General features: G+C 27.2%; 1 protein-coding gene across 1 annotated transcript; it reads left to right on the top strand.

Annotated features, from left to right (window-relative positions):
- Positions 1 to 4,604: 4,604 nt before the first annotated feature.
- LOC111036584 (neuropeptide CCHamide-1 receptor-like) lies at positions 4,605 to 18,091 on the top strand. Its single transcript, XM_022318662.1, has 4 exons — positions 4,605 to 4,781; positions 14,777 to 15,115; positions 16,048 to 16,503; positions 17,470 to 18,091. Exons 2-4 carry the CDS (start codon positions 14,837 to 14,839, stop codon positions 17,974 to 17,976), a joined length of 1,242 nt encoding a protein of 413 aa, XP_022174354.1. The 5' UTR covers positions 4,605 to 4,781; positions 14,777 to 14,836; the 3' UTR covers positions 17,977 to 18,091.
- Positions 18,092 to 21,675: the final 3,584 nt, after the last annotated feature.

The raw sequence follows: 21,675 nt of genomic DNA, 5'->3' as shown, positions 1-21,675 counted from the left end.
TTCTATTTATTTTTCTATACCTTTTAGTTTTAACTTAACTTTAATACAGAGCATTGAAAAATTAGACTTAATCTGTAACAATGCATTAAAGTTATTAACATTAATCTAAATAACATCTTTCTTCAATCTTTTTTACATAATATTATTAAAAGTAGGTATATAATCACACTCCTGCAAACAAATATATGACTGAATTGAAAGGGTAAATAATTGAAACAGTCTATATAAAATGAATTTAATAAAATAACAATAGTATACTTTCAATATTTAGAAATAAGTAAACCGTTCTTAAATTAAAATACTCTGTGTGTAATAGTAGTACTAAAAAGTGTCATAAATCAGATGATTTTTCTTATCAAATTGAAAAATAAAATGAAAAAACCTAATATCGAAATTGTTGCCACATAACCATTATCAAAAGTGTTATGAAGAATGTTAAATTATCAGGTTTTATATTTTTGATAGCAACTAGTCCAATAAAATATTAATTCACTTTGGTTTAAAAAACGTTTTTGTACATTTTAGATCATATTCTAATATAGGTATGGGTACTGCAAAAAAAATCGAAGGTGACTTGTAAGAATGCAACTGATAACTATTTGAATGTTTTTTTGTATTTATTTATTTCAACCCACCCACTGCTTAAGGTGACTTGAAACAACAGGTTTTTATTTATTTTATAGTTTTACTCTTCAATTTTAAGACTTGAAATTTTATATAAAGTAGGTATAAGTACACCTATTAATAGTTATTCTATTGCCTTAAACAGTTAAACGACAGCGAATATATTTTTGGTAGATTTTTTTCATCTCGAAATAAGAAAAAGAATGTCGATATCGTTTCAAACCACCCAGGAAGACGGTACGAAAATTCCATCATTCCAAAAACTTCAGTATTATAATCACGTAATTGCAAGGTTACTAAAAAAAAACGACGAGAAAACCAATGTATAATTTAAATTTCAGAAGTTCTGTTAGTTCCCTCTTTTAAATTTAGTAAATAAGTAACAAAATTAATATTCATATTTTTTTCGCGTAAAGCATACAAATTAAAAAGAATCCGAATTGTTCATCTTGTAAACAAAAACATTCAAGGCAACCGTTTAAATTAAAACATTAAGACAGGCAGGTACCTAGCTATTATAATATTAGTTTAGGTATTCGGAGAATATAAATGTCTATAAAAATTATTTTTTACGTTCATCTTACAACAATTTTTATTTCAATATTGGTCATTAGGTTTTTTTTTAATGAAATCAATAGACCTACCTACCTATTATTTGGTTTTAAGCCGGTCCCACACGACTCGTGTATAGGCAGTGGTCGACGTGGGGGGGGGGATACGGAGGGATGACATCCCTCTAATTTTTGAATTTACATTTTTCATCCCTCTAGAAAAACGCATTCCTCCTAAGACTAGTGTTTTAAAATGAATTAATTATTATGATTTTTATATTTATACCTTGTATAAGAAAACTTTTTATTTTTCGTATAGGCCTAGATCTGAATTGTAAGGCATCCCTCCACTTATCTTGAGCCATTTCGACCACTGTGTATAGGTACAATTATTGTCTTGGCGAGCATCGTAATCGCGTATGTTCGACGAGTAGTTTTGACTTGTGATAATTATGTCGCTTCCAACAAGACTCGTACATTTGCCGACAACCGATGGGAAGCGATGACGAGTGACTATCGCCATACTTGACGATTAAACACCTCCTACCCGACTCGTAAGTAGTAAAGCATCACGAGTGCGAGTGTGCGACCGTCTATGAATTGTATTATACTGATCGTACAATGACGTGTCTTATTAATATTGTCCGTCACCTTTTAGAGCGGTAAAAACGCTTTGATTTTAAGCGTTGAGGGTGGCTTCCGATAACAAATTTGTATCTTGTTTGTCCTTTGAGGGGGTCAATAGAAAAAAATTCCCTATACTTTTAAAAATAACTGTGAGGAACGAAAAAAAAATTAAGGAAAAATTGTAATTTTTACTCAAGACCAGTTTTGACAAAATCGATTTTGTATTTTTTTGTTTAATTCAAAAATGAATAACAGTTGATACTCAAAATGTTCAAAAATGTTTCTATTATTATTTTCTGCGCATAACAGAGTTTTCAAAATATTTTTACTATCTTTAAACTATCTATAGACATTTTCAATTTTTTATAATTTTTTAGTTTTCAGTAAAAAAAAATAAAGAAATTATTCATTGTCTCGAAAAGCTTGCGAATTTAATGCAAGGTTCCTCATACGTTTTAATTGTACCTAACTAACTTAAAATATAAATATATTATACATGAACGAATTTTTTTACTAACATTCGAAGTTCAAATCGTTAAAACCACGAAAATTTGGAATTCATTTTGAAGTTAAAATTTAAAAATGTATAAAATGTTCAATTTTATTGGTAGCTAAGGATCGAAAATGTGAACCACTGTTTCTCATAAGTAGTTCGTATTGCAAAACAAAATATTTATAAAAAAAAAATAAAACATAAAAACCGTTTATTTTTATATGCATATTAATTTCAAATTGGGAAGGAATTCGATATTTTAACAAAGAATAACGGTTTTAGTTATTTTGTTAAAGTTTAAAAATATTATTCGTGAGTAGGTACTTCCAACTTTTAAGTTGTAAACTTTTAACTTTAACTTTTCTTTATTATTATTATGTTTTATACCTATTACCTGCACATAACGACATTTCAGATGCAATGTTTTCAACAAAAATACATTCTACCTACTGTGTTACCTACCTACTAATATTGAAATAAATTACTTTAATAGCAATAATATTATCATTAAAATATATAGGTAGATACCATTAGTAATTAGTAATACTGACTGAAAGTCTGTATCGTCTTCAATTAATGTATGATATACGATTTGGATCGATTGCAAGATTTATGATCACCTGCTTTACTTACACTTATCAAAAGTATTAATATTAAGTAGTTATCATTTTATCAATATTATTTTCAAGAATTATATAATTTTCATATTGTAGGTACCTGCCTATTACTATTAATAAAATCTATTTTCTTCGCATTTTAATTATTTCTATAATTTCTTGATTGTGTGAAACTTTTCTATAAATATGGTATGGTTAACTCAACTCCATTCAAAATTTTTTTTTTTATGTAGGTAATAATTATTGATCTAGAAATATTTAGTATATAATATGCTTCAATTAATGTACAGTTACCTATTACTTATTAGGTATTAATATATTGTAAGTCAGTATTTTGCACCGAGGTAATAATTGAAGGAAGAAAATAGTATACTCGTAATATCTAATATCCGATCTCTGTATCCTGTATATTTTATTGCCTTACTGCTGTGTCCGTAACGTATAAATAATAAAGATTTATTACTGAGTTAAAACTTAAAAAATGTTAAAAGTTTACAATATTGCACATTTATATCTATCATATTTTATTTTGTATTAAGTATTTACCTACTTTAATTTTGGTATTATAAAACGGTTTTACTTATAGTTATAAACAGGGTTCGGGACTCATACCATTTGCATACTCGTATCCATCATAGGTGATGTAAAACATAGCAAAGTGATATACAAATACGTATAATGGAACGGAGAAATCAAATATGAAATTTTATTTTACATATTTTTGCATATTTCAGAGGTTTTTGCATATTTTTTTTTTGTTATACTGACGCATACTTAACGATTTTCAACGATTGATGAATGATGGATATTATTGTTCAAAAAGTATTAATTAAAGCTATCTGTCACAAAAATGTTGTACATGAACATGATTTATAAATACTTAATAAATCGAAAACCATGTAATTATCTGAGATGGTTAACTGAAAAACGTCTGATATGCGTACGTATCCACATTCTAACATTCGTATCGCTCGGCAAATGCTGAAAATAATCTATCTAGTGATCGATAAACTGCACCGGTGCACATTTTTTTTCTGAACATTCGAACCCCAATTTTTAAAGATTTTATTTTTATATTTTTTTTAATTTATTAATTAATAATTATATTTTTTAATTCAAATTATCTTTATATTTATATGAAATAAATTCTTTTTTTAATGACTTTTTAAGTGTTTTTTTTTCATTTTTAATGCATATTTTTAAGTTTATCGGGTCATAAATAAGAGCATTTTTTAGTGCTATAAGTCCCGAACCTTGTTTATAAATAATATTATAACAAGTACAGTAAATTTATAATTTAATTTTTTTTATATATACGTATCTTATACCTTCCTAGGGATTATATACATTTTCCCAAAATTATAATGACACTTTAAAATAATTTATTTTTGAACTCGTTAAACTAACGGAAATAATATAAAGAGCATATTTTTCGATTGTATTAGTACCTACTATATTTTTTATAGTATATTATAATACAGTGTACTGCAGTTACCTATAATAATACCAAGTATATTATACACTAACATTTTTAAAAATTATATCGACGACAATTTATCCAAAATAATTTGAATGAACGATAAATAATGACATTTTTATTTGGTCCGGATATTATATAATATTGATAAAATATGTGAAAATAACAATCGTAATTCAATATCGTAGTGTTCGATTCCTACCGGAAGTGTTCGGGGGCTTTCGGCCAAAGGTCTGTGCGCAATTCTCGTTTTTGCTCTAACAGTTATCCCGTATAACTCGAACAGTATTACTTTTGCCAGTTAATAATACCACAGAATTTCCCTTATTTTCAGTCGTACAATCGGGACTAACAATTGTTCACTTCATATTATCACAATTTAAGTAAACTCGGTAAGTATAATTTTATTTTATACACTATACATATTATTTTATATACAATACGACCACTGTTATAAATTGCAGTATTCTTAGTAAAAATAAAAAACATAAATTTATCCCTTAAACATTTTTTAATTATTAAAAATTAGAACACAATAATAAAACTAAAACTAAAACTAAAGTTTTAACATTTAATTTACTTTTTTATTTTTTATTTAAACAAACTACAGCGGTGTCGAAACCCATTGGAATTAAAATATGTTTAGTGTCGGTTTACTGAGAATACATCAGTAATAAGTAAATAAACTAAAAAACCTGTAATTTTAAGGGTACCTATTTATTTATACAATTTGTATCGTACTATATTATTACTTACTATAACAGTGGTGATAATTATGATTCAACTATTTTATATTTTATTTGCCATTCTATTGTGGATTTATGACTCAATCTTCAAGGAGTCTCAAATTAAAGAAAGCGGGTAATTCGATGTTGCTCTGCTGTACATTAGGTGTCTATGAGGTCTCTATAATGAATGGTATTAAATTTGAGTTCAATGATATCATATCATTGTATACAAAAAACGATTCTGAGCGGAGACGGTATGTCAGTCTAGAATATTTTTTATTGTTATTACTTATTATTAATATGATGGCCGGTAAGTAGAATTAATATTATTCTTAAATTATCAGTGATTCTGGAAAAAACATAAAATATACCTATGTAAAATTGGGCTGTTTTGGAACCGAATTACAACAAAATGATAAACGTTATTCTTTGTGTTAATATGCAATTTTGTCCACTTTTGAACTTAAAATGTCTGTGAATAAATAAATATATTCATATATTTTTTAGGTTTCTTAGTTATAGAAAAACTACTTAAGTGGAACCTCGTTCTAAATTTTCAATCCTTAGCTATAAAAATTTAAAATGTTATTCATTTTTAACTACAAAATCATTGTCAATTTTTAATTTGATAAATATTGTCAACATTTAAACTTTAAATGCTTGTAAACAAAATCGTGCCTATGTATTTTTAATGTTTTTCAACTGCTATTGTTGAGTTATCAAGAGTTTTATATTAAATTGTCATGCTTTTCGACCCAACCAATACAATTGTATTAACATTTATAGAAAAAAAAAAATGAAAAAAAATGAAAATTGAAAATGCTCACCAACAGCTATTAAAACGAGTCAAAATATTTTGAAAATTGTTTCAAGTTTATGGAATTGATGAAACAAATATATGGTGTAAATTGTAAGTGCCTACAGTTATTCGTTTTTGAATTACAACAAAATAAGAAAATCGATCTATGAGAAATCGAGTGATTGTTGTAAAAATTTGATTTGACTTTCGAGTAGAAATTTTTTTGATACAGGTAGACAAACTTGTAAGGAGTCTTATATTAAATTTTTAAATCTTAGATATCAATAGAAAATTTTTCCAATTTCAAACTAAATAAAATTTGTTAATTTTCGTGATTTTCAGGAATTTTATCAAAATTCTAAGTTTAAATGCTCATAAAAAATTATTGTGAATTTACGCCCAACTTTTTTTTAAATTTTCTTTAAAAATAACTTACACGGAACGATGTATTACATTTTCAAGTTTTTTGACTGAGTGAACATTTTTTTTTCGACTTGAGTTAAAAAAAGCAAATAATAATCGAAAATTTCATATTCCTATAAATAGTTCAACACTCTTCAAAATTTTTTGAAAATCTTATGGTGTATATAAAATGCTTACACAAATAATCGGTGAAAATTTCACGTATCTACTGTCGTTTTTGCTAGAGTTACACTAAAAACCAAAATTGATTTTTTTTTTAAATGGTTTTGCATAAAAATTCCCATTTTTCCTTAAATTTTTGTTTGTTGTTCCTGTTGCTTTTGAAAACTATTAGGAATTTTAAATTTTGATCTCCCGAATGAACTAACTAGATTTACTTTCCTACCAGAAAAAATGCCTTTGAAGAAAATCTAAGAACTTTTACTGCAAGAAACCGTAAGTTATGTTAAAATTGTTATTAGGTAGGCATTCAATAATTTAGTAGATATAAATAAACAAGTTTTATGCTTCAGCATTATCCAGGTTGATTCAACATCATCCTTAATACTCATCCCCATTACTTTCTTTAATAATGAAATTATTCAAATTTGGATTTTTAGGATTTTGAATGATATCAACACTATTTTTCAAACTCTTGAATTTTTTTTCACTGCTTAAAAAGTGTCTTGGGGTGATACAAAATTATATTTTTCAAACGAACCGTCCTCCTGTTTACCATAAATTATTTAGTGGATATTTTTTTTGGAAATATTGAGGTAATTAATTTTAAATTGCTAAAAATTCGAACGCGTAGTTTCTCAGTTATTAAAATGCTTATTTTAAGAATAGTAGTACTTTAAAGTGGTTTTACAAAAATATAAACAAACAGGTGTAACATTGGATCTAGTATTTATTATACATGGACCATTTTTACAAATTATTAATGTTGATAGATTAATTTTAATCACCAACAATTTTAAATCCTCGTAGCCCCCATTTTCTTTAGTTGGTACACAAAACTAAATACCTTAAAATCTACTAGTTCAAATTTTGACTCTGATACAAAAAAATGTTCAGGAGAATAATGTGGTAAATAATTTACATTTCAAAAGAGAATTTATCGTTTGAAAAACAAAAAAAAATTGTTGCCACACTACACTCATTAAGTAATACAAGAATATTCAAGAATTAAAAAATTGTTCTTTGAGTATAATAAATAAAAATTCCAAAAATCAGAATTTGAATGATTTCATTATTTAAGAAAAAAATGAATTTGTACCAGTTTGTCGAATCACTCTGTATACATTTAAAATATTTTTTAAGATAAATTTAATATCAGAATTTATTATTTTGAATTCTGAGGTGGTTGTGTGTGTGTGTGGTTTTTTTTTGTTTATGTATACTCTGTTTATAGTAGAAAAATACATAGTTTGATTTTCATTCAACATAAATTTTTTTTTTTTTGTAAGAAAATGAATCTAGTTGGTAATTTCTGAAATGTCAACAATATTACGAATTCCTAGTTAAAAAACGCATATAAAATATTTATTACATAAACATTAATTATATTAAATTATTATTAAATTATTACGAATCCCTAGCGAAACTAAATGTATAGATTAGGTATTTACACAAAATGCTTTAATTTTATGTATATATATGTATATAATATATATTATAGTAACATTAATAATTAATATCACGATGATAAAATAATGCATTGAATATAATGTAGGTAATTCAAAATGTGAAGGATTTTATTTAGAATAATTAATTATGAGTAGAATAATATGGAATTTACACACACATTTGTGTAATATAACTATAGCCACATGTCTAGTACATATAGAAGTAGCAATTAATATATTTCATCATTATATAAGTACTTAGTAGAAGTTAATTAAAAATTGTTTTTTATTTCAAGTTTAAAAAATAGAATAATTATAAACTAGTTTTTTGAGAACTTTATGCCAATTCAACATAATAGTATTGTGTTAGTGGATTTAAGCCAAACATTAGTATTGATCGTAGATCCTTGAAACATTCCGTTATGACTTAAATTTTGATTTTTTATGCATAGTGAATAATTTAAAATACTTAATTTAAGCTATTGATAGGTATCACGAACCTATCACACGGTACCCGCCGTTTTTCCCGAATTGTATTTTAACTGAAAATCCAACAACTTGAAACCTCTTTTCCCGAACGCCTTTTTCTCGACGGTTATTGTTTTCGAAATAAAAAAATTAAGAAATTTAAAAATTTAATTTTCGAGGAGCTTTTTATTATATTATATTTTATACCCATAACTGAAATACAGCTATTGCTATATAAAAATTATTTTTTCCGTGCGATAAATATAGTATTCACGAAAAAGTACGGGTTCAGGAATTTCGATTCCGGAAAAAGACCGGTAACCCTTATTATAACTTACCTATAAGTTGATATCAATGAAACATGTTATGAACATAATATAATATTATAATAATCTAGACTATTAATGTCAATTATGTTCTGTTTTGGGCAAAAATGAGCTCAAAATACCGGTTAGAAAATAAATTACTAGTAGTAGAATAAAATATAAATAATCCAAAAAAATTGAGGCTAATCCCTTGACACATAGTGTTTCCGTTCAGAATCGTTTTGGGTATACAAATATACAATAGTGTACCTATTATTGAATTCAAATTGAAAGCATCCATTTCAATAACCTAGCAAATGACCTACTCAAAGACGTAGACACGTAGTACTCGACACCTATTATACAGCAGAGTGACATTTTTCTATTTTATAAATTCACATTTATGTCAGATTTTCAATCAGTGCTGTTATTACTGATTACGTATTCTAATATTGAAATACAATATAAATATAATAAATTAAAATATTATATAGGTATTGTTATTATTATTATTATTATTATTATGTATATTTACATTTTCATTTTCACAATTATATACTGTTTGTCACTTAACTAAATATTAGACGGTCAATAAATATGTTATACCTAGTTAATTATTTAATTTACATTTCAATTAGTTATAATTGTTTCAATGCTTCATATAAGTTTTCCGAAATTCCAGAAACTATTTAATCTAGAACCCACGAGGCTCCACAGTTTATGATATAATGTTTTATCCTTGTATTCTCAACTAACGTTTGTTGGGCATAGTTTTGATTTTCTGATAAATTATTACCTAGTGAAGCCTATTGTTAGTATTTTATTATAATTTCCCGTTCATAGTTAATTTATTTAATTCTGTATCAATTAATCAGTGTGTATTAATTGGGGTGTTTCATTTACCCGAATATATTGTTGCCATTATAATTATCAAAGGTACCTATAAAATCTATTTGCATATAAATAACTATACTTATTTATGATAAGTTAAAAACTATCAATCATTTAAAATGTGTTATAAGTATATTATGTATATATATATATTTATACACATAATACATTTACATGATTACTGTAATCATTTATAAACATAAGTTTATTATAAATAAAATATGCTTCCCGTAGAAATATAATAGAACTATAAAATAGTTAACATTATTGAACATTGATTTAATATTTATTGTATTATCCTTTATCTCTAATAGCTAAGACGAAGATTTAAATGCAAATTATATTTTCTTATGTCCTAACAAATTGTTTACCAAGCATACAATTTGTTTCATACATTAAATAAAATTATAATATAGCTTTTGTTTTGCATTTTTTTATTATTTTAAAGCATATCAAATGATTTTCAAATTGTATTAGTTTTTACTTCTTATAAAAAAAATAAAATTCTTACAAAAGCTGATAGAATTTGAAAAGCATTTTTGCTTGAATTTCCCCTCTAAGGATCTAAAAAGAAAATGATTATGTAAATATTATTTATTTTTCTTCTTATTAGTATTTTTATTACATATTTAGTTTTTACTTATTTATGTCGGTTCAATTATGTACCTGACAACAACAGCGGTGGTCTGACAACAAAACGAAATTTTTGTCATGTGCACACAAATATTATATAGGTGCCTAATATACATAATAGGTGTATAAACTGTAAAATTTAAATACATTATAAAATATTATTATAGTATAAGAGGTAACCCATTTAAAGTAAGATACTCATTAGGTAGGTACTTTAAAAGACATGAAAGCTTTAAAAATATTTCTTTTACATAATTTTGTTGTCATTACAAAACTACATTTTTGGAAAAAAAATTTAAGCTTTGATTATCGTTATTGTTTTTTTAAGTTTAACTCTTTCAAATGACAACACATGTTTAATTCTTCATTTAAAAGCAGAATTTCTTTAACACTTCAATGTATAAATTTTCAATCAAATTTTGGATGAGTATTTTATTATTTATTAATTTATTACATATTTAACTTTCATTTGAACCGGATTGTGGGTCAAGATTTTACGGGTTACCCTTGTAATCACAGTACCACAGACTCCGCTCATCAAAGCTTCAAATACTTATTAGTATTATAATTCATATACTATTTGTCGAAAATTCAATTTCTATACACCGAAAACTATTCAAAAAACTTTTCTGCTTTAGAATATAAAATAAAAAATATATGTTGTCATTACGACAAAAAAAAATTGTAAAAATAAACTGAAAAAATATTATACTTTTAGAAAAATGTTGTATCACCTTAACAACTTAATTTATACGTAAAAAAAAATATTTTGTCAAAACGTTAAATGTTTTAGGGACATCAGTTACAAAACATTTAAGATACTTTACTTTTTTGTAAGCATTTAAAGTTCAAATTTTTACAAAATTCGTCAAAATCACGAAGATTTGCAAGATATTTTGTGGTTACATCTGGCCTGTTCTGTTCCGACGTATATGCTGCAACCTTAACATTTTCAAATTTTATACCAAAAGTAACTCGTTAATTAGCTTAGTTAAAAATAACTTTAACTAATCAACTCATTGATGCCCAGCCTTCCGACTATTATAATAGGTATAGTAAAATACAACACAAAATAAAAAATACTAAATTAATTCGAAAAATAATTTAAAATAAATTTTAAAATCTCTTTGCGTAGTTTAACTTTTAAGTACTTAGGTACCATTATGGTAATATTCTACTTTTCACAAAACCATACCATACTATAAATCTTACGCATAGGTAAATCAGGTATAACAAACAATTTATTGTAATTGCTTCAAATTAAACGAATTGATTGCTATATTAAAAAAGGCACCTCTTAGTCCGAATACTGAAACATCAATTCAAGAATGACATTTTAGGTTACAAATTCCGAATCTTGCGTTACAAATTGTTACAAATTGGTTACTAATTTTCTAAAAAAAATTACGAAATTTCATTTTCGGGGTGCCAGGCTGGCGGACCTACAATGTTTTTCATAAATATTTCATAAAGTATCCAAAAAAAATCTAAAAATGAAATCAATACAGTTTTTTAAAATAGATTTTTAAAGTTTAAATTTGGACAAAAGTATATAATATTTAAAGGTATATATTTACCTACGCATATACGTAAGTATAATAACGATGTGAGTTTTTTTTCGTTATTTAAAAATATTACTCTAATATAGGACGTCTTTGCTCAGAATTGTTTTTTGTATGAAATGATTTTATATCATTGAACTCAAATTTAACACGTAATTGATGTGACCCGCGTGAAACCTATATGTACATCTACATTATAAGGTACAGCAGATCAGCACCCATGCACTTACCCACCTAACATAGGTAACCCTAACATTTTTTTTGTTAATGTTTATTTTATGAATTTAGTAATTACAGTATCAAAATAAAACCATAGTCAATTATAAGACGTATGACAAATAGTCAATAGATAAGTGATCCGTATACCAGAATGTATTGATCAAAATTATTATTTAGCACTCAATAAACAATAATAAATTAAATCAGACGAAGTATAAATCTATTGACATATAGATGTTTCTACGTGTAAATGTTTCTTTAGCTGTATAAAAATATGATCAATACCATAATATTATAGTATTAGAAATATGTAACAGTCAATAATTAATTACTAATTAATTGAGTATCTTGAATTTTTCCAATTGTATATTATACTTTATTATCGGTTATTAAATTAAGGTTTTCTAAAATATTTACTTATTTATTGTTTTAGGATTAGGTTATTCATCAACAGACGAAAAATAATCAGAAAAATATTATATTTAATAACAAAGTGAATTATTTTTGCTACCCACTTTCTAAGTAGTAAATAGGTACCAATATAGTATATATTTTAAATACATTATATAGCCCAAATAGTTAGAAGTTAGACCAGTGATATTTTAGAACTTGAACAAAATATAATCAACCGATTTCAAGTCATATTATATTTCATGAAAAACATACATAAACCAAATGTAGCTACCATTTTTATATTGGTTATAGACAATCTATATGTCTAATCATATGATATTTATGAAAATAATTTATATCAAATTAGGGGCGGTATACGAAAAATAGCAATATGCAAGTTTGATCTCTCAAAACAACCATACCTATGTATATTGTATACAGTAATAATACAAAACTCATTTGACATTATTTTGACATTTAATTCTACATTTTATGCCCCATGCAATTAATTACCTAGACAATGCCTATTGGCTATTGTATATGTGTTGCAAGTAAAACCCAGAAGGAGAAAGAGAAAGAACATAAATACAACACAAAACGCTTAATGTGAAAATGAGACTCAATATTTCATATTTTCATACAAACAACATCGAACTTTAGGGCAACATATACCTACCAGCGATTCGCTTGTCCGCAATGATTAATAATCTTGCGTTGTTATTGACGACTGACCGATTTCATTTTAGATCGTTGTTATTGGGTTAAACTTCAGGATTTTTCTACAGTTTATAATACCTAAATAAATTCATATTCACGTAAGATATTTCAAACGTTTACAGAATAAACCATTTTAGTTTACTCGTATTACAGTATTTTTGTAGACATTGTTATTACTTTTCAGTACCCACCTAAATCAATATCAGTTTTTATTTCTGCCGACTACTAAGTACTTACAAGATATACTATAATTTTAGTATACCTAATAATGGACTTATGGACTATTGCCATATTATGAATGCCTACCATAACCCTTATCTTGTTGTAAATCAAATTTTAATTCAACTGAGAATCTTACGTCGTAATAATATAGTACCCATGAGCGCAATTAGATGTTCACTCACGGGAAGTTGAACAAATGATATTAACATTATCTCTTCATAAAGTTAGTGATTTTTTCGGGGTTGTTCACCTTAAATTTGAAAATACATTTTTCGATTTTCATGTTTGTTTTTTAAACATGGCGTTTGAGAAAAATCTATATTTTATTTCTATGGATTCAACATTATTGGCAAACATAAAGAACATTTTTCTACACAAAGAATGAAAGAACTAATTTGAAAATTATTCAACCAATCTTTAAAAGGTAATACAAGTAATAACCTCTAAATTAGACGTTTTAAGTAAGTAACTCCCACAAATAATTAATAATATAAGAAATGTATTATTGTTTATTACAATAATAAAGATACTTGAATAATAATAAATTAAACCATGATGCATCCAAGCATACTTAGGTATATTTTTATTTAACTTAACCTTATTTATGTAAATATTTCAAGAAACAGGCTACAGCAGAAGCTTATTTATATAATATTGTAACCAAGTGTAAGGATGTTTATCATATTCTAGATTTTACAAAAATTACTTAAGCCATTGATTTTATTATATACAGTCGTACAGATAACTAAATAAGTGGTGGTATAGGGATATTTAGCGATTATGAAATAATACATACAATTCCATAGACGATGGATTCCATCGCCGTAAATATATCAATCATTCATTGTAGGGTTAGAAAATGATCCTAGTAGCTTATCTAATTCAGTTATTTAAAAAAAAAAACATGATTGCGTAAATATTTTACTTTTAGTGCTTATTTAATTGAAAATATAATATGAAAATAATTACATCAAATAAATATTTATCAATTTAGACATTTTACTCTATACATTTATGATCAAAAATCTATGCTGCTGAAACTAATTTTGCTTACCAATTTGTCTGTATTTATCTATTTAGTCATTTATATATTCGCTGCAGTACCTATACCTACTTGTTTGAACTCGGTTTCAGCTATACAGTTTACACAGAGTTTCGCATAAATCCCGAATAATTAAGACGTCGTTGTACTCTCTGTTTATTATTTTCTTATATTATTGTACGTTTACAAATGACACATGGTTTGAATCTCATCGATAACAAAACGTTCAAATTGAAGTACGATAATATACATACGTCAAGATTTGATTTGTACTAAGATGAAAGATATTTTTTACTTCTTACAATAAGCAAAGCAAACATTTATCTTTTACAAATCCAACGTCCTTATGTGTAGATGATAACGATTATGTCGATGTAGGTAAATAACAAGTTTTGCTGACTCGGTGTGTACCCATCCACTTGGGTCTCAAGCCGCAAAATGAAGAGGGCCCTCGACATGGCAAATAACATCAGCACCAACATCACTCTGTCAATAAACGATTATTACGATTACTCAGACAGACCAGAGACATACATCGTTCCCGCATTGTTCGCGATCATATTCGTCATCGGGATGATCGGCAACGTCACTTTGGTGTTGATATTTGTTCGAAACAAGCAGATGAGGAACGTGCCCAATATTTACATAATCAATCTAGCACTTGGTGATTTATTAGTGATCATCAGCTGCGTGCCGTTTACGTCTACCGTATACACGGTAAGTGACGAGAGTTCTGAGTTTAAATTGTTCTGAGCATTTATAATATTATACGATCCACCATACTATTTTATATTTTATACGAGGTAATATACCGAATATACCGAGATTGATGCTCACAACTAGCTCACACCTATTTTATCTCTAAAATATACATACATAGAAGAAAATGTGGATTTCAAATAATATTATTTAAATATACCAATATAATAGTACCTAGGTACACAAAAAAATATCAATATGTTTATCGCCCAGCTCAGAATCTAGAATCATGTATAATTTCAGATCAGAAAAAATCAGTATTACGAAAGTAGAGGTCAGTTTTATTTAAGTTTTTTGTTTGTTAAATGGACAGAATATCATATCAATATCTATATATATTAGGTAATCTGGTTAACAGCTGTAGTTATTCTAGGTGTCTTAGGTTCTGAGTGGAACGAGAAATTCAGAAATGAATTGGTTTAAGTAAATTTACAGTGTTTATTAGTATGTTAGCTATCATCACTATTTAGGGCCGAGAATGTTTTCCATTCACATCGAGCTTCGGTTAGAATATTAATTGATATCGTTTGTACTCGAGAGGTCAAAAGTTCCCAGTATGAACTCCGTTAAATAGATTTTGATCACTTTTTAAAGTACCAAGTAAAAATGCAGGAATCTAGAACATTTAGTGTGATTTTAGGCAACAAATTGGATTTGGTCGGGTCTAGAAAGTTGCAATAAAAATGTGTGCTAAACTCAAGACATTTTTGCGGCGTTGGTTTAAATTTCTTTTTTTTAGTTGGAAAACTACATTATATTGGTATACGTTTTCGTTTAAACCTCGAGCGATGGCACCAGGTCAGACAGTGAACTCCTCGACATCAGCCCGTTCCCGATTGTGTAAGCAATCGCATGCTGTAATAATATTATTGTCCGTTTGCCCAACACAGTTCCCGTCGTGGCCTTACGGGCTGGCCGTGTGCAAAGTGTCGGAGACGGCCAAGGACGTTTCGATCGGCGTTTCCGTGTTCACGTTGACCGCGCTAAGCGCCGACCGTTATTTTGCCATCGTGAATCCGATGCGCAAGCTGCACGCGTCCATCGGCGGACGGTTCGCCACCCGGTTCACGCTGACCGTGGCCGCGGCCATCTGGGCGGCGGCCGTGGCGTGCGCTGTGCCCGCCGCCCGGTTCTCGTACGTCCGCCAGTTCCGCGTGCACAACGTCACGCTGTTCGAGGCCTGTTACCCGTTCTCCGAGCACCTGGGGCCCACCTATCCCAAGGTCATGGTGACGGTCAAGTTCCTTGTCTACTACGCTGTCCCGCTCGCTGTCATCGCGTGCTTCTACGTGCTCATCGCTCGGTACCTGGTGCATACCACCAACAACATGCCCGGCGAACTTCAGGTGTGATACTATTATGATGCATACCTACATAATGTACACGGTGATCCATTTGAGAGGGTACTTTAATTATCTCGAAAAGTATTGACTTTTTTTGATTTTTTTCAGGTTTCAAAACTTTTAGATTTGTGCTTTTATACAACTGAATAATATTTGAATTTTTTTCACCTTTATTATTATATTTATTGGTGAAACTACTATCAACTTTTGATTTTCAAATGGGAACATACAATAAAAAGGCCATAAATAGATAAAACTATTTTTTTTTATGAATTTTCGCATTAAAATATTTCTTTTCCGCTATACCGAGACACAGCTTCTCAAAGTTTGGAGGTTTGAGGAGGTGTTATAGTCGGTAGGTTAGGTAATTCGGTATGTCCAATTAGTCGATAGGCTAATCAATGATTTGGGCTCAAAGTTCAATAGTTATCACTTATTCATTGTTACATTGGGTTGAACCAATGGAAGAATGGTTGAACGTTATCGAATTCATCACTTAGAGCCTTTGGTCTTTACAAATGAATAAATAGTATAATCAACACTTCATTAAACCACCAAACTTTAAAGAGCTGTAACTTGCAAACGAAATGACGAAAAATAAAAATATTAATGCGAATATTCATAAATAAAATGGTTTCATTAACTTATGACCTTTTTATCATAATATGTTCCCATTTGAAAATCAAAATTAAGTAGTGGTTTCACCAATTAATATAAGGGTGAACATTTTTTTAATATTATACAGTTTTAGAAAAGCATAAATCTAAACATTTCAAAAAAAATTAGTGTATCCTCTTAAACGGATCACTCTGTACATTGTTATGACACAAATCAGATTGTTAAAATGAAAAATAATTTTGTTTGAAAATGTTTTCATGTATAATATATTAATATTAGGTATATAATTATTATAGGTACACAGTGATAATTAACGCATGTAATAAGGGTGGGTATAATTTTACATTTCAGGGCCAAATACGTCAAGTGCGAGCTCGAAAAAAAGTTGCTAAAGCTGTGCTCGCCTTCGTGTTGATGTTTGCCATCTGCTTTCTACCTCATCACATTTTCATGCTGTGGTTTTACAACTACCCCAAGTCGACGGATGAGTACAACACTTTTTGGCATGTGTTACGAATCGTCGGATTTTGTCTGAGTTTCATAAACTCTTGTATCAACCCCATTGCGCTGTATTTGGTGAGCGGCACGTTTCGCAAGCATTTCGACAAGCAGTTGTTCTGGTGGTGCATAGAATCCTCGACGGCCACCACGGAATCCAACATGTTCGTGATCAAAAAAAGCGGAATTATGAGTCGAGACATAAAAATTACAGAGTCAATAACGTTGCAATCGATGCACACAGTTACAAACAAAAATAGAAGGAATAAGACTTTTACTATGACCACAAATATTGAAGGTCAAAATGCCCAGGGTGCCCAACAAAGGGCGAAAAAGGGGTGGCTGTCACCTTATACATAATATGCTGAAACATATTTTCATAATTTATTGTCTTAATGTCTTAACGTGTTATTAAAATCCCGTTAATACCTACATTAATTTTAAAATGGTTTTAATTGAATTATCTTTTTATAATCAGGATGAATTTTTTTAGTTTATTATGAACTTCGTTATGATAATAATTTCAACAATTTTGAGCTGATATAAAATAATAGTTATCTTCAAACAATATTAAGTACAGTATTACCGATACCTTATGTGTATTATAATTTATATTAGTACATACTGCATATACATACATATAAATATATAATAGGTGTATAAGTGTATTAGAAACTCATATAATACACGGTTCTGAATTTTAAAATTAAAATCAATTCAAATTAAAGTTAATACTTTTATAAAGTATACGATATTATTATAAATAGGTAATTCATTATTATTCTGATTAATGATGCTTTTGATTCGAATGTTATTAATGATATTCAATAATTAATTACTCATTGTGTATTCTATAAAACATAATATTTAAGATTTAATTTACAACAAGTTTTTAAAGAAATTTACAAATATTTGATAAGGGAACACAATAAATAAAAAATGGAAATTACAATTTATTAGATTCTGTTTTCAAAATCATGATTTCATAACTATTCGCATACCTACCAACGACTGAGATACCTATAGATATATATGCAGACAATTAACATGCAGTTTTGTTGACATTATTACATTATTGGCGTGAGGGTGTGAGAAGTTTATTCTGTTGTATATGGATACCTAGATATTTCTAATGGGTTATAATTGATGGTACATAATTCGGTATATTACCTAACCTATTAAATATGCAGTACCTATATGTTATTCCATATTCACATGATTATAAATAATATAATATATTATAACCTAATATTTTCAGTATTTCAAAAAATTCTTATAATAATTATTGAACCAGCTTCCATAAAAACAATCTGTGAACCCCAAAATCCTAAAATTATACAGTTTACAAATTATTTTAAACATTTTACATGTTAAGATAGCTCCTTTTCAGGTGGCGACCAAGTTGTGGGCTTCTTTTTCACTCCGAACTATTTCATATAGGTATTTATATAAATGTCATCAATTTTACTTATTCTACAAATAGTTACGATTATTATAGAATACCTAATGAATATAGATTGTAACTTGTAAGGACATTCTTTAAGTATTAAAAAAAATAAGTTCTGTATTCTTCTATTTAGCACTATGTAATATCAATATTGATATTATGTATATTTCAGTGTATATTCAAATTTCAAATACAACTATATAAGTGCAATATAAGTAAAAAGTAGTATTTTAAGATACTATTATTTTAATTTTAGTAATGATACCTATATAATATAGATTACCTACCTAATACGTTTAAATATTTTTAGTTTAGTTTAGCGGTTTGTTTTACGTTGTAACTATTACATTGTATATTTCATAATATAATATAATAACAATTATAATCTTGTTTTCAATTTAATATTGTAATTTTATCTGTGTAATTTATTTAATGCATACTGCAATAATTATTTTCAAGCTATATTATTGTAATTCAAAAAGCTAAAAAAAAAACAGCAACAATTATATGATGATAATCATTTATCATATTGAATTATTAAAAACTGACATTTTTTTTAAATATACGCAGACTTATGTTTGAATAAGTGCAGTAAATGTGTATATAACTATTTTAGGTTAGATACGTTAGTTGCGTAAATCAAATGCCCAAAGTAAATTGAATGTGTAATAATATATGGTTTCCTTTAACATTAAATTGAATTGTTAGTCTCATGTTTGTTCATACTGACATAGTATGAAATTAACATCCACGGAAAAAGGTCAATAAAAAATCCAATCTTCCTCGACAACTTTCTATGATTTAGAAAACGCAGCAGATGAGTACAATACTGTGGTTTTAATTGATTTTTCCGTAAACTAATTTGGTAACAGTTGATATATTTAATTGACATTCCGAAAAATCTTTTAAATTTAAAATGGATTAGTTTGTTCGAGTACTTTTGTAATTTCGTATTATCAATACATCTAATGTATACATTACCATTACACTGTAAAAGCTGGAGCTAGAGCATACTTAGTTTAAAAATGTAAGTGCACTTTATTTTTTATTCTAATTTTATTATATTTTGACCCAACGTAAGTGAATAGTTAAGTCTTTTAGTAAAATATATTAATATGGTTGTTCCCTTTTGGACAATATAATATCAAGTAACCGCATAACCATATAGCTATACATTAGTTACCTTTGACTAATTTTTACATTAATGTGTGTAATATGTGCCGGAATAATTCATGACAATGTACTTTATTGGTAAGTCTTCCTATTCTACTATTTCAGTACACCAGTGTAACATAACTTTTTTTAATACACTATAGGTTTTTTAAGTTATAATAAAGTCAATGTCAATATTACTATACGTCTGTATCTATATTAAAGCCTTTCAAATTTAATATAGAACTTTTTTGGAGGGGAAGGGTGAAAATGTTTGCACAAAACTTTATCTAAGATTTATCGTTTATAATTGTGTTTTGGAGGATTTTTTTTTTCATAATATCCCAATTAAGTAAGTGTATTTTTACACCCCTGTAAATGTTTTGGCAGAATGGAAATTACACTACTACTACTACTACTGTACTGGTACTTAAAGCTTTATATAAAATTCAAATTTGATACAAAATAATATAATATAGATTGTATTTATAAGCAATATATGATGGTATACTTTATACACTGATAACTTTTATAAAACTCAATAATCAGTACTATTCAAGAACATTGCAAAAGCTCATAAAATATATGGTAATTTTGTTAAATATGATAACGTAGATATGTTGGATAACCTTTAACGTTTTACTGATATAGGTATACCGTATACCTATATTATTATATAAAATACAATTTTATATTTGGATACTGCAGGTTTGTTAATATTTATCATCTGCATGTTTATAATTTCAGATTAATCCGTGAGCCCACCGTTTTGACATTAATGCTTAATGTTTTAGAATTTCATACAACATAATAAATATCTTAAACTAAAAACGATTGTAATATAAGAGTAAATAATTCATTATAATTTATAATTTATAATTAGCATACTGAACATAACGATAAACCATAATCAATATAATATTGTTCCCCGAAACTGAAATCTAATTTTTAAATGTTTCTTTAAAAACATTAAATTAAAATAATAATTTACAGCTGTTAAACAACTTAATTTTTCTTCGATATCTTACCTAAGTTATTTGTAAAACAAATTGGCTTATTATAAATAAAAACTGAAATCATTTAAAGTACATAACAATGTTTTTTATTCGGCAAGTATTTGTAAAATTGTTTTGCTCAAAACAGTAAAAACGATGATCTACACAATGCAGTAATAATAATTATAATTATTTTTATAATTCTATCAATTTCCTTAGTTTTAAAGTAGAACCCTTATAAATAGTAGCACAACTATGATAGTATATATTATGTTATAATTTAGTAAAAATTTTTTTTTTTTGTTACTTCTTTATAGTAAAAAATAATTTGCGTTAGAAAACTGGCAAGCAAATACTATATAATAAAAAAATTTCAAAAACATACCAGGGTTTAGTAACATATTTTTGAAATTTTTTTACTGCTATAATTCTGTTGGTGAAAAGTAAAACATTCCATCGACATGT

Source organism: Myzus persicae, unplaced genomic scaffold (assembly GCF_001856785.1).
Source record: "Myzus persicae strain clone G006 unplaced genomic scaffold, MPER_G0061.0, whole genome shotgun sequence".
Classification (NCBI taxonomy): Eukaryota; Metazoa; Arthropoda; class Insecta; order Hemiptera; family Aphididae; genus Myzus; species Myzus persicae.
The sequence above is the reverse complement of the archived record's forward strand: the minus strand, read 5'-3'. Positions and strand labels throughout refer to the sequence as shown.

Bases quoted from the DNA above. Each gene is read 5' to 3' on its own strand.
- LOC111036584 (XM_022318662.1), top strand. From the start codon at position 14,837: ATGAAGAGGGCCCTCGACATGGCAAATAACATCAGCACCAACATCACT. The intron at 15,116-16,047 runs GTAAGTGACGAG...TGCCCAACACAG, and splicing joins TTACGTCTACCGTATACACG to TTCCCGTCGTGGCCTTACGG. The intron at 16,504-17,469 runs GTGTGATACTAT...TTTACATTTCAG, and splicing joins ACATGCCCGGCGAACTTCAG to GGCCAAATACGTCAAGTGCG.